Genomic DNA, 14105 nt, shown 5'->3' on the forward strand with positions numbered 1-14105 from the left:
AAGGCCATTCCTGAGCCTCCTCTCCACCCCGCCCACGTGCAGTGGGATGTGTGACAGTCTGCGGCTGCCGGCGGCCACCCCCGTGCGCGGTGCGGGGTGCCGGTGCGGTGTCAGCCCGGCGGGGTGGCGGGGGGCTGACAGCCGCGGCTGGCGGGCGGGGCGGGGCGGGGCCGTGTTTACATCCCGGGCCGCCGCACGCTGCCGCGGCTCCGCGCGCTCCCATTGGCGGCTCCGGCGGCGGCCCCGCCCCGGGGCGGGCGGGCGGAGCCCCGCTGGGCGCGCCGGGCCGCCGGCGGAGCCGCCGCTGGCTCGGCGGGGCCCTGGGCCCGATGGAGCGGACCGGAGCGGGGTGATGGTGTCGGGGGATCCCCCGCCAGCGGGGCCGGGCGGCGGAGAGGTGCCGAGGCAGCGGGCGGCGGCAGCGATGGCAGCGCTCCTCCCGGCGCTGCCTGCCGCTCTGCCGGCGGAGCCGGGGCAGCCGGGCCGGGACGCGGGGTGTTCCGGGGGGCGCGGGGGTCGGCGCGGCCCCGCGGCACAGGGGCGGCGCTGGGGCGGCGCTGGGGCGAGCGGGGCGCGGGCGGCGGACGGGCGGGGGAGCCGCCTGCCGCCCTCGCACATGCGCAGCGCGGGCCCGGCGCGCTATATAGCGGGTTGGCGCCGGCGGCAGCTGAGAAGCGCGGCCCGGGCGGCAGCGGCGGAGGTGCGCGGGGGTCCCGCCGGTGAGCACGGGGGCTGGTTGGGCGGTGGTGGTAATAATAATAATGGTGATGTTAATGATGGCATCAGTGATGATGGTAGCGATGATTATGGTAGCAGTGGCAGTGTTGAGGATGGCGGTGATGATTGTAGTGGTGGTGCCGGTGGTGGAGGGGGGGGTGTGAAGGGGGCACTGGCAGCGGTGACTGGGAGCCGTGAGGCGGGAGCGGTGGCCGGGAGTCGTGACCGGGAGCGGTGAGGCGGGCTGCTCGCCCGCCCGGGCAGCGTTTTGGAGGGAGAGTGGCTGAGGAGAGCCTGGGGGACATGTCGCCGGGGGCGGCCCCATCCGCAGGGAGCGGAGAGTAGCGATGGCCCGGACGGGCATCCCCGGAGGGAGCAGTGCGGTGGGCCGGGGTGCCGGCGAGATCCCGCCATCGGCTGCCCCCCGCCCCACCGCGAAGAGCCCCGCGGGAGGCGGGCTGCCCGGTTTTGGAGGGAGCCCGGCGCGCTGGGGGCGGGGATGCCGGCCGAGCAGCTTGGCGGGCTGACCCCGACCGCCCGCCTGCGCCGCACCCCGGCGGGACCCGGCTCCCCGCCTTGGCCCTTGGAGCGGGGTGCCTGTGGGGACATCCCCTCACAGCCCCAGTCCCTGCACTGGGGGTCCCGCTGAGGGGTGTCCCGGCGGGGGGTGGGTGTCCCCGCGTGTGAGGCGCCGTCTCGGCAGCCCCTTCCTTCCCCCTCAGGTTTTGGAGGGAGCCGCGCTCTCAGCCAGGCGGGAGCGCGGGTGGGGGGGGGGTGGGGCGGCGGTCCTGCCCCTCCCGCGTCCCCTCAGCACCCTCGGGAGCGGGTGGGTGTCGGAACGGCCTTTCGGGAGGGGAGGGCGGGCGCCGGCGGTGCCCCCAGCCCAGCCTGACCCCGGCACAGGCCGTCGCCGCCTCCCCGCTCGCTGGAAATTGGCGCGGAACCGGCGCGGCGGGAGCGCGGGCGGCGGCGCCCGGCCCATCGCGGCCCGGCCATCCCGGCAGGTGTGGGGGGCATCGCCCCTGAGGCAGCGGCAGCGTCAAAATGTGGGTCTCTGTGGGTGCCTGGAGTGGAGGCTGTGGGGGGACTAGAGGGGTCACAGCCCCAAGGACTCCCCACATCCTCTTGTGTGGGAAATGTCCCTTTACAACTTCCCTGCCCCCACACCCAGGAAGCCTGAGCTAAACTGCTGGCATACCTGAGCACCGTGCAGCAGGACATGGAGCTGCGTGTGCTTATGTACCACAGTCATGCTCTGCTTGGGCATTCCTCAGGCCAGTGGGATACTTGTGCCCTTCTGTTTGAGCTGTGTGAACCATGCTGCTCTTTGTGATGAGTTCATGACACAAAGTAGGGAACTTGGCTCTAATTTTGTGAGGATGCACTAACTGAGCTTATGCTATTACTTTGATCCAGGTAGAGATCTTGTAGCCCAAAGAAGATGTCAAGGCGCAGGTAAGCTGTTAACATTGTATTAAGAGTATCTTACTAATACTAACAACTGCTAGTACTAATCTAACAACTGCAGCTCTCCTAATGTCTAATGTCTTTTTGCTCCTTACAGTAGCCGTTTGCAAGCCAAACAGCAGCAGCCACTGTCCTGTCCAGAAGAGGCTCCGCAAGAATTACAAGCACTACATTATCTCCAGACCAGAAAAAGGAGAACAGCAGAGGTGAGCAATTTGAGCTGCTTGGAAAGTTGGATGATTCTGAAAACTCTCCAGTGTGTTTAGATGGGACAGTCTTTACTTTGCCAAGTTACAAAGTGGTGCAGGGGTAGGAAGAGTTTGCCTGAGCTTTAGGAGGGTCTGCTGGTCACTGTTAGTGTATTGATGTGTGTCTCTATTTTCAGCAGGAGATTAAGAAAAGAGAAGATGGAAAAATTGCTAAAAAACATCAATATGAAATTAAGGTAATTCAGTCCTGAATACCCTTTCAAATTAGGTAAGGGAGTCTGGTTTATGTTGGTGGGTGTGAAATCATGCATTCCACACCAGAAAGTATTGAATAGGGGAAGTTTGTATTTTTAGATACTAGAAACTATGGGAGCTTCGCACCTTTTTATCAGTTGTTACACATGACTTGGTTGCAGATAAAAGATCCTTCAATGTAAAAGCCAGTGCAGAGTAAGATTAGGTGAAAAAAAGAGAATAACCCCAGATGTTTCAGAACAATTCCATATACAGAGCAGGTAAGGCCTAGAGGCAAGTCTAAACAAGATCACTGCACTTGTTTTAACTTTAGGTGTGGTTTCATGGCCATTTAGTTAAGATTCATAACCATGCAGGCCATCTTTACTTTCATTTAACAGTTCTTTTGATTATTAAATCAGTTTAGGAATGTGTTTTTACTAACATAGGAAGCTCTTAAAACTTACAGGCCTTTTGGTTTTCTATTGTAAAGCAGATTAGTAAAATATTACAACTTTCTCTTGCAAACAATATTGTTTGTAAAGTAAATGAGACAGCTATGGTGAAGCAAAACTCTTCTGACTGTGAAGTTGTCTTTGTAAATCTTGAGTACGAAAAAATGCTTCATAAGTACATCAGCTGTACCTGGGGTGAAAGTAAAGTGTTAGGTGTTACAGCTTATCTTTGCTGAAAGGGGGAAATCCTGCTTCCCTGTCTCTTCTTCCTTGATAGCTGGCCGTGCACTCCATCCCCTGCCTTGCTCCATTCTTTGAATAAAGCAGTAGGCAGGTTCATCTTGCTAATCTGGCATTAGAAAATAAGTTAAAGTTATGCCAGGTTAGTGAATTAAATCAACCCAGCAGAGGGTCTGACAGCATTGGGGTAGATCTTGGGCAGTGAGGATCACAGGAGAAAAGGAGGAGTAGGACCTCCCTTTTCTCTTGGTTGCATGCATTAAGGTCAGTTCTGCTGGAGTATGTAACTTCACTCTTGGGTACTTCAGTCTGGCTATAAATAAGTTTAGATATACTAAGGGATCCTGTGTAGCTTACCTTGCAAGTTAGCTGTATAGGAAAAGCTTCTGTGTTCAAGGACAGGTGTTGCCACTCTTTGTGAATGGGATTCCCTCTCAACTCCACAGGGAATAATAGAACTTCTGTAGCACCATTTTGAAGGCTGTCAGCCATTACAGCATTGCATGTGCTCCAGGGATTTGATACCTCCTTATTGGTTACATACAACCAAATAAGCATTAGTGATACAAGTTACAGTTAACTAAAGTAATCTAGAACTCCTTCTCTAAGGCTTTCTGCAGGAATACCTTTGCAGTCTTCTCATTTTGAGTCATTGCATCCCATATTTGGCATTGGCAAGCTGAGAGAGTTCACAGCTGCTGCTTGCTCAGTGGGTATCTAGCTCTGGAGCCGAGATGGGTGGCTCCTCTCTGGAGCACTAAATTGGAAGATAACAAGTTGCTGAATTTCCACTGAGAGACAGTAAAACCTCCACCCCCTCCTTTCTCTTCCTTCTGAATAGATAAGTAGATAGGACTAGCAACCTAATGTCCTGTGTTTTAGTAGCAATTAATATCTTTGCCTTTTGTACTGTAACCGAGCTTTTCGAGCAATGGATAGGCTACTTGTGGGTTCATAAACTAAAGATGGTCATTTTCCTCAAAGCTGAGTTCCCAAATGCATCAAATTTATTTATACGTGCTCCATCTTGACTATGGAAGGTTTCCTTAGCATTTAATTTTCTTCTTTCTTGGTTTCAATACTTGAATCAATGCTGAGATCTAGAAAGACTAACGTACATATCATATATTGTTGCTGGTACTGTAATCTACTCCTTGCCTTTCTTGCTCTCATAGTAAACTCAACATTTAAAAGATACCTTGTTTATTTTGCAGAGTTGTTGGCCCCCAACGATAACAGGAGGCATCTCACCTTGCATAATTATTGAAACACCTCACAAAGAATCAGTAACCACTGACTTCTCGAGATTCAAAAAATACAGATTCAGGAACCTCTTCATCAATCCATCACCTTTGCCAGAACTCAAGTAAGTTTAACAGATGCAGTCATTGTTAATGTCTGAACTACTCTAATAAAATCTGTTGTATGTGCTTATATAATACATACCTCTACTTGTCTCCTCATCTTACAAAAGATTTGATGTACAAGCAAAAGACAGAAATTCTTGGGTTTGGTTGTTTGAATATTTTTTTCCCTGATCTTATAAACACACCAGACAGATAGTTTTCATGTTTCAGAGCTGTCCTTTTATAACTGGACACTTAAAGGGTTAAGAGGCAGATAATAGTTAAGCTAAAACTTCTTTCAGAGCTATTGGAACTGTGGCCAAAAAATATTTAACAAAATTTTCTTAAAGAACTCAAAATGTTCAAATAAACTTGTGGCAATATCACTGTGCAGGTAGCTTGCTATTGCAATGGAATGTGCTTGGTGCAGTCACAGTTGTAGACAGTTGCCCTTCTGTAGAGAGAAAGCTTAGCTGACTAAATTGTAGTTTTCAATTTCAGAATTTCTTAGACATTAGGCTGTATTAGATGAGTACCCGGTTGCTGTTTGTATAAGCCTGGGGTTTAATGCAAGAGGTGGTAAATTTACTGCAATGTGTTAAGGATAACTTCTCCCAGGGTAAATGAGAAGAGAAGCAGAACAGGTAGCATTACTTTTAAGTTAACCTTTCTAGATTTACCTTGGTGTTTTTTTTTGTGCTGGCCCAAACTGGATCAGAACTTCAAGATGCTGCCAGGTGATGCTTTACCTCAAAGACCTGTTCAGATACAGAGTTCCATGCAAGGTGCTTAATCCTGTTGTTGACAGGCATCTGGTAAAGCTGAACTCCATCCTTTCTGATTAGCTGAATAAGAGGATAATTTACTTCTCCTGCCTTCTCCATCCTTCCCTAACTGCTGTAAGAAGATCATAATTAATTTCTCAATGCCTGCCTGCTTAAATGGAGAGAGTTGTGTATTAAACAAGCAAATATCTCTCCAACTTCTAACTTATGAGGACAACAGAATGAAACTGAGCTGGGTTAAAATTTGTAGGCAATATCAGTGATCAACTCTGTCTCTCTGCTTCTGCCTGGGGAAAGGCAAATACAGAACTCCAAAAATTTCAGTAGGAAATAATAATTTCATTGGTTAACATGCTTTTCCTCTTAGTACCTGCAGGATAAGAAGTGCGTCTAAGAAAAGCCCATGTGGATTGATAATAACAGTTACAAATAAAGCCATATTGGTGATATAGGCATCATCTTTCCAGACAGACTGGAGCACTAATAAGTTATAAGTTAGCAAAAAAGAAGAACACATTTTTTCTCGAAATAGATTGCTTCTGAGCCTTGAAGTAAGCTAGGGAATAAAGGGACGGATGAGTGACTTTTAAACACTATCTCGTTTTTCTCAAGCTAAACTGGACAACTTGTGTATGCTTTGTGTTTCCTGAGGAGTATATTGTCCTTTTTTAGGGGAAAGGTTTGGTTTTATCTTGCTCTCTGAACAGCCATCAAACTAGGCAAAATAGGGAACTCCAGTTGCACATGCTCAGTTTTACTGCCTGTTCTGTAGAACTGGACTTATTGGTGATCTTGGCAAGCTGCTGTTGTGGTGATGTAAAATGTTCCAGATATTCCTGCAGTTTTCTGATTACCATAAGGATGTTATAGTATGTGGATTTTTTTGTTTTTGAATGTCTGTAAATTATAAATAATGTGTTTAATTTTTTAATGAATTATGCATATACTTATTAATGCTTTGTGTGACTTTATTGTATAGCTGGGGAAATTCCAAAGATGTCTGGCTCAACATCCTGACGAAGGAGAACAGATATGCTCACTGCAAACACTTCACATCACTACATTCTAGTTTGCAACCTCACATGAGATCGATACTGCTAGACTGGCTCTTAGAGGTGTGTACCTTTAGTTACTTTGCTGCGTGTTATGCCTGTGAAGTAGGCAGGTAAAAGCACAGCTTTTAAATTTTTAAAGATCTCATAGTAACATGTACAGTTATAGAAAGTGGTAAAACTATTTTGCAACAGAACAAATGACTGCTTTTGATCCTCTTGGTGAGCTACATCGGGGCCTTCCCAGGCAGGAGGCACTGAACTTTACCCCCAGTACAGTAAGCAGTAGTGTTTAACTTTTGCTCATGGCACCCTACATCCTGCAAGGGAGAGAAATCTGGTTTTGAGACACTTGTATTGAAATTATGGATCTCTAATTTATGGGGAAGACTGTATCTAAGCCATGGAAAAAACTGCATCTGTTGAGGATTTATGACCCTGACCATGTCAAGAGCTCTTGAGTGTCAGCCCATGATGCTATTTTCTGATTTCATAGCAAATTTTCAATTTTATCATAGGATGAGAGAAGAATAAATCAATGGCTGACAGGTAAAGCTTCTTGATACAGACAGCTTCTTATGTGGAAAGGTTACAAATAAATCATATTAGCAAGGGATTTCAAGAAAAACTAAAGTTTTTTTAATACACTCTGAATAAAAAAACTGTTCCAATTGTGTGCTTCACTAGTTTGTCTAATGTGGAATTTACATGTTGCCGCTAAATTAATTTGTTGCTTTTTTTTAAAATCTTGAATTAGGAAATCATCCAACTTCCAAACAAAAATATCAACAAGGGCATTGCTTTTGTCCAGCTCAGTGGTTCTATATGCCACAGAGGATTTAAATCCTAGCAGCTTCTAGACCTCTTCAGTAGTTCCTAACAGTCTTCTATAACGTTTTAACAGATGCTGCTTAACATGACCATGTGTTATTATGTTTGGGAAATACACTTCTTTAGAAACTGTGCTATTTATTTATGGGTGGGCCTGACCTATACAGTTTTAGTTCTGGATCTTCTTTGGAGCAGTCGTTAATAGTATCAGAGTAAGACATCAATTATCAGGCAAATAGATCAGGTTTAAAAGAGTGGGGCTGTGGTATTTCTGCCAATCAGTAGCATTTTTGGTGGTCAGGAAGGGCTTTAATTTGCAAATTAATTCCCAACCTTATCTTGGGAAATAGCTTGTAGTAGTGAGATTATATTCTGACTTTGTATCCAAGTTAAATAATGCAGCATCTGTGATCTATTTCTTGGATAGCCTTTTCTGTTCTTGTTCTTTATTGCATGTAGATTGTAAATAATTAATAGATATCGAACTGCTTTCTAGTTGTGAAAGGGGTATGGAGTTGCAGATGAGCTGGATATGTGGTAGCCCTTCCCAGTTCAATTAGAGGTTAGATGAAAAAGTAGGGCTCTCCTTAAGATCTCCAGGTCTGGGCAATCTCCTTTCTTTTTTTATTAAACTGGCATTTGAAACACTTCAATACAATGCGAGTATTAAAAGTTCTCCCTGCCAGGGAAACCAGCAATGGGATGGAGCAGATGGCGGCTCCTGCAGTTTTGTTCCTGCTTAGTGAGGCTGTTGGTGTGCCTGAGGGGCTGCAGGCAGTGCTCCTGGCCTGCCAGCAGAGCCCACTCCAGCAGGAGCTTCCAGGCTTCTTTGCTGTAGAGCCAAATATTTTAATTTTTTAGTGGCTCTGCCCTGGGAGACCTATTGGGAATTCAGTGAAGATTTGACTTCAGCTTGAGGCTTGAGAGTATTCTTAATCAAGGTAATTAGTGTGTGTAAGTGTAGGTGTTGCTGTTCTGTTGGGATTTTTTCTTCTTCAGGCTTTCTTCTTTCATGGGGAAATATGGTTGCTATTTAATTTGGAAAAAATATTTCTTGAAAGTCTGTTAGTACATCATAGACAATTCACATTTAGGTGGGAACATGGGAAATACCTTTTCCAATCCCATGCTAACCACTGCATCATACCATACCTTGGTATGTGAAGCTTTGTGTGTGCAAAAGATGAACCTGCATTTTGCTGTTAGAGCTTGAATACTCTGATGTGTGTACACAGATTTTTATAACAGAAAACTTTTGGTTTTTTTCCCCTGTTGTAGGTGTGTGAGGTGTATGCACTCCACCGGGAAACCTTCTACCTAGCTCAAGACTTCTTTGATAGATTCATGTTGACACAAAAGAACATTAACAAGAGCATGCTTCAGCTCATAGGAATTACCTCATTATTTATTGCCTCCAAACTTGAGGTAAGAAGCTCTGTTACAGGGAGGAGGATATTGAATTTGGAGTAACTAAAAAGACAGTGATAACAATTATTTCATGTTTGAATATTTTGGACTTGTGGGTGTACGTACAACACTGAAGGTCAGAAGGGGAAATGTTTTTCTCTTCCTTCAGTTGTGCATTTGTCTCTCGGAGAGTAGTTTTTGTCCTCCCTTTCTCCAGCAGCAGAGAAGGAGACCACATAAACTTAAAAGGCATGCAAATGTGCTAGAAGTGGTTTTGTTTTGTCTTGCCTTTTTCCAAATATACAGCAGTTGGCAAACAATCTCAGGAATGGGTGTGGGACTTGAACAAAACCAAGCCTAAGTCTCAAACTGCCTATACATCAGGCTGATACCCTTACAATATCCTCCATTTAGTGGAGTGTGAGTCTTAAGTGCAGCAATGGTGATACCTTACATAGTGTGCTACATCCATGGGCCAAGAGCATACTTTTGGATAATGCATAGTGGGCTAGACTGACAGGAAAACTTGGGATTAAGTTGTTATCTTGGAACCCCCAGATGTCACTGTGGTTCCCAAAGCAAGGTTGTACACTACAAGCAGTCACCTGTCCTAAGGAAGTGCGTGGGGCCGTGGTGGTCACAGAGCCAGCTGGTAGAGAAGCAGTTTTGCTGGCAAGCTCTCTTCTACTTACACACTTAACTATGCTTGGCCCCAGCTGGCATGACTGGCTTAGCAAATTTCCTTGACTGTCTCTGCATCATGGATTTTGAAAGTTGCAGTGGCTGGTTGTGGGGTTTTCTCTCTTTTTTTTTTTTTTTTTTTTTTAGCTTTTCTCTTTTTATTTTTTTTTTAATTTATGCAATTACATCTGCACTGACATTGCCAGTAACCTGTACCAGTCAGCCATCTATAGGAGAATTGGGATGATGTATGTTTTTACAGTATTGGAATGCCTGAGTAGAAAGATCTATAAATGAAAGGGTGTTCTGATTGTTTGGGCAGCATGTATTTGCCCAGAAGCTCAGAGCTGCAATAAATCCATTGCATTGTACTAAAACCCAAGTAAGGTTATATGTTATCTCCTTATCCTGTAAGTTTCATGTCAGTTCATGTAATGAAAAAAACACTGTTGTAGCATAAGAGATGTTAACATGTCAGTATGGACAGAAAAGTATTTCCCAGTATCTTCTCAGCCTTTCTTAGAACTGTAAGATACACTCATCTTCATTTTCCCTCCCCTTAAAGGAAATCTACGCTCCTAAAATACAGGAATTTGCTTATGTCACGGATGGTGCTTGCAGTGAAGAAGATATTGTAAGAATGGAACTTATTATGTTAAAGGTAATAATTTGCTGTGTTTGTAAGCACTGGGTGAAAGACCCTCCAGCTGAGCCTTGTGTTTTAACATCACTTATTTGCTTAGCAAAAGGAACCTGTCCCTGTTTCTGCACAATAGTGAAGCCTTTGTTCTGTGTGCATGGACCTCTGAAATCGTAGCTGGGATGCAATCCCTGACTGGTAGAAAAGGGCAGGTTTCTCATGCTTGTGTGAATGTAAAAGCTCTCAACAGTGCAGCCAGCCACAGGCAGGCTGGAAGGCTGTCATGGTAATATACTGCACGTGCCAGCATCCCTTGCTGTCCAGGAACAAGGGCTTCTGGAGAGACAGGCAAAAACTTCACACTGCTTGGTGTTCCTCATGTTGGAAAGGATCTATCTTTACCAGTGCAGGACTATACATATATTCTTCCTTAATAGATATGAGCTGCAGGTTCACACAGCTAGCTCAAAAGCTTGACAAAATAATATTAATTTCCCAGCTTCTGAATGGAGAAGACCTATAAAATCCAACTGCACAGGTGAAAGGATACAGATTTGTGCTGATCCTAGTACAGCCTTTTCAAAAAGCAGTGAGAATGCAACCCAAAAAGAATATTTGTACTTGAAATTATAATTTTTAGTGTCTTTTTAGGATATGTGCAGTAATCTCAGGAGAGGTATAGGAAGAAATCAGAGCACAAAACTATCCTTGAGTAGTTTAAGGCACTTAACTGTTTGTTAAATATTTGCAGGCTTTAAAATGGGAACTCTGTCCGGTGACAATTGTCTCTTGGCTGAACCTCTATCTTCAAGTGGATGCTCTGAAGGATGTTCCAAAAGTGTTGCTACCTCAGTATTCTCAGGAAAAATTCATTCAAATAGCCCAGGTAGGTAGTAAAATGTTGGAAAATGGTTCCTGGGGCAATGACACGCGCTACTGAAAGCCACTTTGTCCTAAGGGTTCCCTTGTTTCCCCCTCACCTGTTACTTTATTAAGGAATGTGCAAGATTGGCTCCACCAAAGAAATTAATTTTTGAGGACAATTACCCCTGCGTTTCTTGTCTCCCTGTTTTTACATACTTTAAGAATTTTCTGTATGCTGGAAAAATAAAAAATCCATTTTATTTCTTTAATCACTCCAGCATTCTGTAAACAGTAGTGACAGCTCTGAGAGGAAGGTGGATAGTTTTTGACTCTAGGCTGTTTTTACCTGTGTTGTCCTTAACAGTGTTTCTGTGTAATTGCCAAGAAGGCAGCCTGGGGAGTGCTTTGACTATTTTGGAAGAGCTGTGGTTCTGTTTGTATGGGCATGTGTTGTGCCCAGCCTCAGAGAGGCTTACTGAAGCTGGGCAGCTCAGTGGTGTAAATACTGCACGAGGTAGTATTTAAATTTAGGACAATACCTTCCTGGAGCTCAGCCCTGTTCTGGGGCAGAGGCTGTAGGATGTGCTGTGTGCATAGCCCTCTCTTGAGAAAAGATCATGCTAAAGTATCAGCTTGTTAAAATTTGTTACTCTTCATGTCCTCAGCTTTTAGACCTGTGTATTCTGGATGTGAATTCCTTGGACTTCCAGTACAGAACACTAGCTGCTGCAGCGCTCTGCCACTATACCTCAATTGAAATAGTTAAGAAAGCTTCAGGTAAGATGCCTCTGCAAAGCTTGGCCTTGTTGGGCAGGGAATTCTGAAAGCTGTCACAGACAAATTTGCTTAAGATGGTATTGGTTTACCAAGCTGCCAAAGACCAAAATCTACATGGACACTAACATTTGTTCTGTGTGCTTCTTTTCCTTCTAATTTCACTTCCTACCACTATTTCAGATGTTACAAAGACTCAGAAGAAGGAAACACCAGCAATGCAGCTTTTGCTAAGGAACTGAAACATTTATTGTTCTTGCTTTTGGGCTAGTATTTGCTCTATGACTTCCAGGTGTATGGGGGATGATTAGCTAGGTACTTGGCCACTTTTTCTCCTGAAATGTAGTTCTCAAGCAGTCATGCATGCCTGTCATCACCACCCAGTGTGTTTTTATAGCATGACCCACAATCTGGTGTTCAAGCCACAAGTCACTTCAGCCTCCCCTGGAAAGCAACAACAACCCTTGTGACTTGCATTCCCCCTCCAGACACCACCCTTTTAAGTAACAAGTATAAGGAAATGTTGGCTGTTTCTGGGAGGATGTTTCTGAATTTTATCTGCAGTATTATTTATTGTGTTTTTTAACTCATGGCCATATTGGAACACTATGCAACTCCCTCATGATTTCTAAATATATTCTGGTGTTCTACCTTTCAGGCTTAGACTGGGACAGCATTTCAGAGTGTGTACAGTGGATGGTTCCTTTTGTGAATGTGGCAAAAAAGGTCCCTGTGAAGCTGAAGAACTTCAAGAAGGTTGCGGCAGAAGATCGACACAATATCCAGACCCACACAAACTATCTGGACATGCTGGTAAGTGGTTTGTGGATGTGCAGTTTGGGCAGCTGAGAGTTCATTACACATCCCTTGTCCTGAGGCAGCTTTGAATGACCAAAGCACCTCCCTGCTCACACCTGGCCTGGCTCACCTCAGTGAGTGAGTGCCCAACCACCAGCTGCTATAAACAACACGTGCTTTACCCTAACACTCCCAACACACACTTGCATTACCACTACTGGAGAGCTGTTTGTAACTTTTTTTTATGCAATGTCACGGGTTTTCTCAATATCCTGACTCTAGAGCGCTTGAATTGTGTGAGGAAGCACTGCTGCCTCCTCCTGACACAAAAAAAGAGACCTTGTCACAGGTATTAACTGTTGTCTTCTTTCCCCAATACACAGGAAGAAGTGAACAGTGGAGTAGTGTCTACTGCCCCAGGGCAGTTATCACCTGTGTCAACAGGAGGAATAATAACCCCTCCCAAAAGCACAGAGAAGAAATGAAATACAGCCAATTGTCATGAACAGATTCAGAAACAGGACTTGGTGCTTCAGAACAAGACCACACTAAAGGTGACTCATGCTCCTTACTGCTGTTAAAGATTTGGGCAGTAAAAGACACAGCAGATGGAAACAGAGACCAGCATCCTCCTACAGACTTGACAAAAAGAGCTCAGCTGAGCATTGCACCCGGCTATCACAAGAGCCTGGACCACTTTGGTCCATTCTAACATGATGTATGGTGAGACCTGAATTCTTAACTTATGACTTTCAAGAACTTTTTTAAATAGGGCTGGGTGGCAAGATTTGTCCACTCAGCTTACATGGCAGACTTGCTTTAAATTGGGTTAGATGAGCAGAAGAATATTGACAGCTTGTATGTATTACCTCTTCTTGACCTTTTTTCTTTTCCTGGTAAGGTCAGAGCTTACTCATGTCAGTCAGTCCCCCCAGCTCAGGTGCAGTATTACAGAGGTCCATGGGCAAGCAGTTCACATCTCTGAAACCACTCCGTGTTTGCAGGACAGTTCAGCCAGCCTTGTGTCAAATCCCAGCTCCGCAGGAGGCTAACGTATTTAAGGCCCTTTAGGCTTGCCATAAGCTTCAGTTTTAGTGTATCACTGACCTCAGGTAAGAGTACCAGCAAAGAACCTGCTGCTGCAGTAACCCTAACTGGAAGAAGTACAGTCCCCAGCCACCCACTTGCAACAAGAAAAGCATGAGAACTGGAGAAGGTATGGAATAAAGGGAGCCTACAGGTACTCTACAACCACTCACGTCATAGGAACAGTATTTTAAACTGTGGAGCTCTATGTTATTATCAGTGTTTATAAACAGCGCTAACTACTGTGTTTTCCTTGGAATATTCACTACCTCTGAGTCACTTCTGTGATGAAGGGCAGTACTAGGAGAGAAGGGTGTCAGTCTTCTTCCCTCTTTCATGATGCTCCTATCTGTGCTGCACACCCAGGGACAAGTGTTACATTACACTGAGCAGCCCACAACGCTGCACTAGAGCATCAAGTGCCACCCACATGCACATTACACTCACGACAACTTTGCAAACTTGAATTCATGTATTCTCAAACAAGCCATTGTGGAACTAGCTGCAGTTGCTTCCAGC

At 45.4% G+C, this 14105-nt stretch overlaps 1 protein-coding gene across 3 annotated transcripts; it reads left to right on the forward strand.

Moving 5' to 3' along the window:
* Positions 1 to 297: 297 nt before the first annotated feature.
* On the forward strand, positions 298 to 13686 carry CCNE2 (cyclin E2). 3 transcript variants are annotated; one of them, XM_068184713.1, is made up of 12 exons: positions 298 to 397; positions 2134 to 2172; positions 2282 to 2390; positions 2570 to 2629; positions 4537 to 4688; positions 6433 to 6568; positions 8615 to 8761; positions 9990 to 10085; positions 10816 to 10950; positions 11594 to 11705; positions 12361 to 12515; positions 12884 to 13686. In XM_068184713.1, exons 2-12 carry the CDS (start codon positions 2159 to 2161, stop codon positions 12983 to 12985), a joined length of 1218 nt encoding a protein of 405 aa, XP_068040814.1. In that variant the 5' UTR covers positions 298 to 397; positions 2134 to 2158; the 3' UTR covers positions 12986 to 13686. The 3 variants fall into 3 exon arrangements, with proteins under 3 accessions (XP_068040814.1, XP_068040808.1, XP_068040822.1); XM_068184707.1 differs by lacking the exon at positions 298 to 397 and adding an exon at positions 599 to 719; XM_068184721.1 differs by lacking the exon at positions 298 to 397 and adding an exon at positions 889 to 911.
* Positions 13687 to 14105: the final 419 nt, after the last annotated feature.

Source organism: Anomalospiza imberbis, chromosome 1, assembly GCF_031753505.1.
Source record: "Anomalospiza imberbis isolate Cuckoo-Finch-1a 21T00152 chromosome 1, ASM3175350v1, whole genome shotgun sequence".
NCBI lineage: Eukaryota > Metazoa > Chordata > Aves > Passeriformes > Viduidae > Anomalospiza > Anomalospiza imberbis.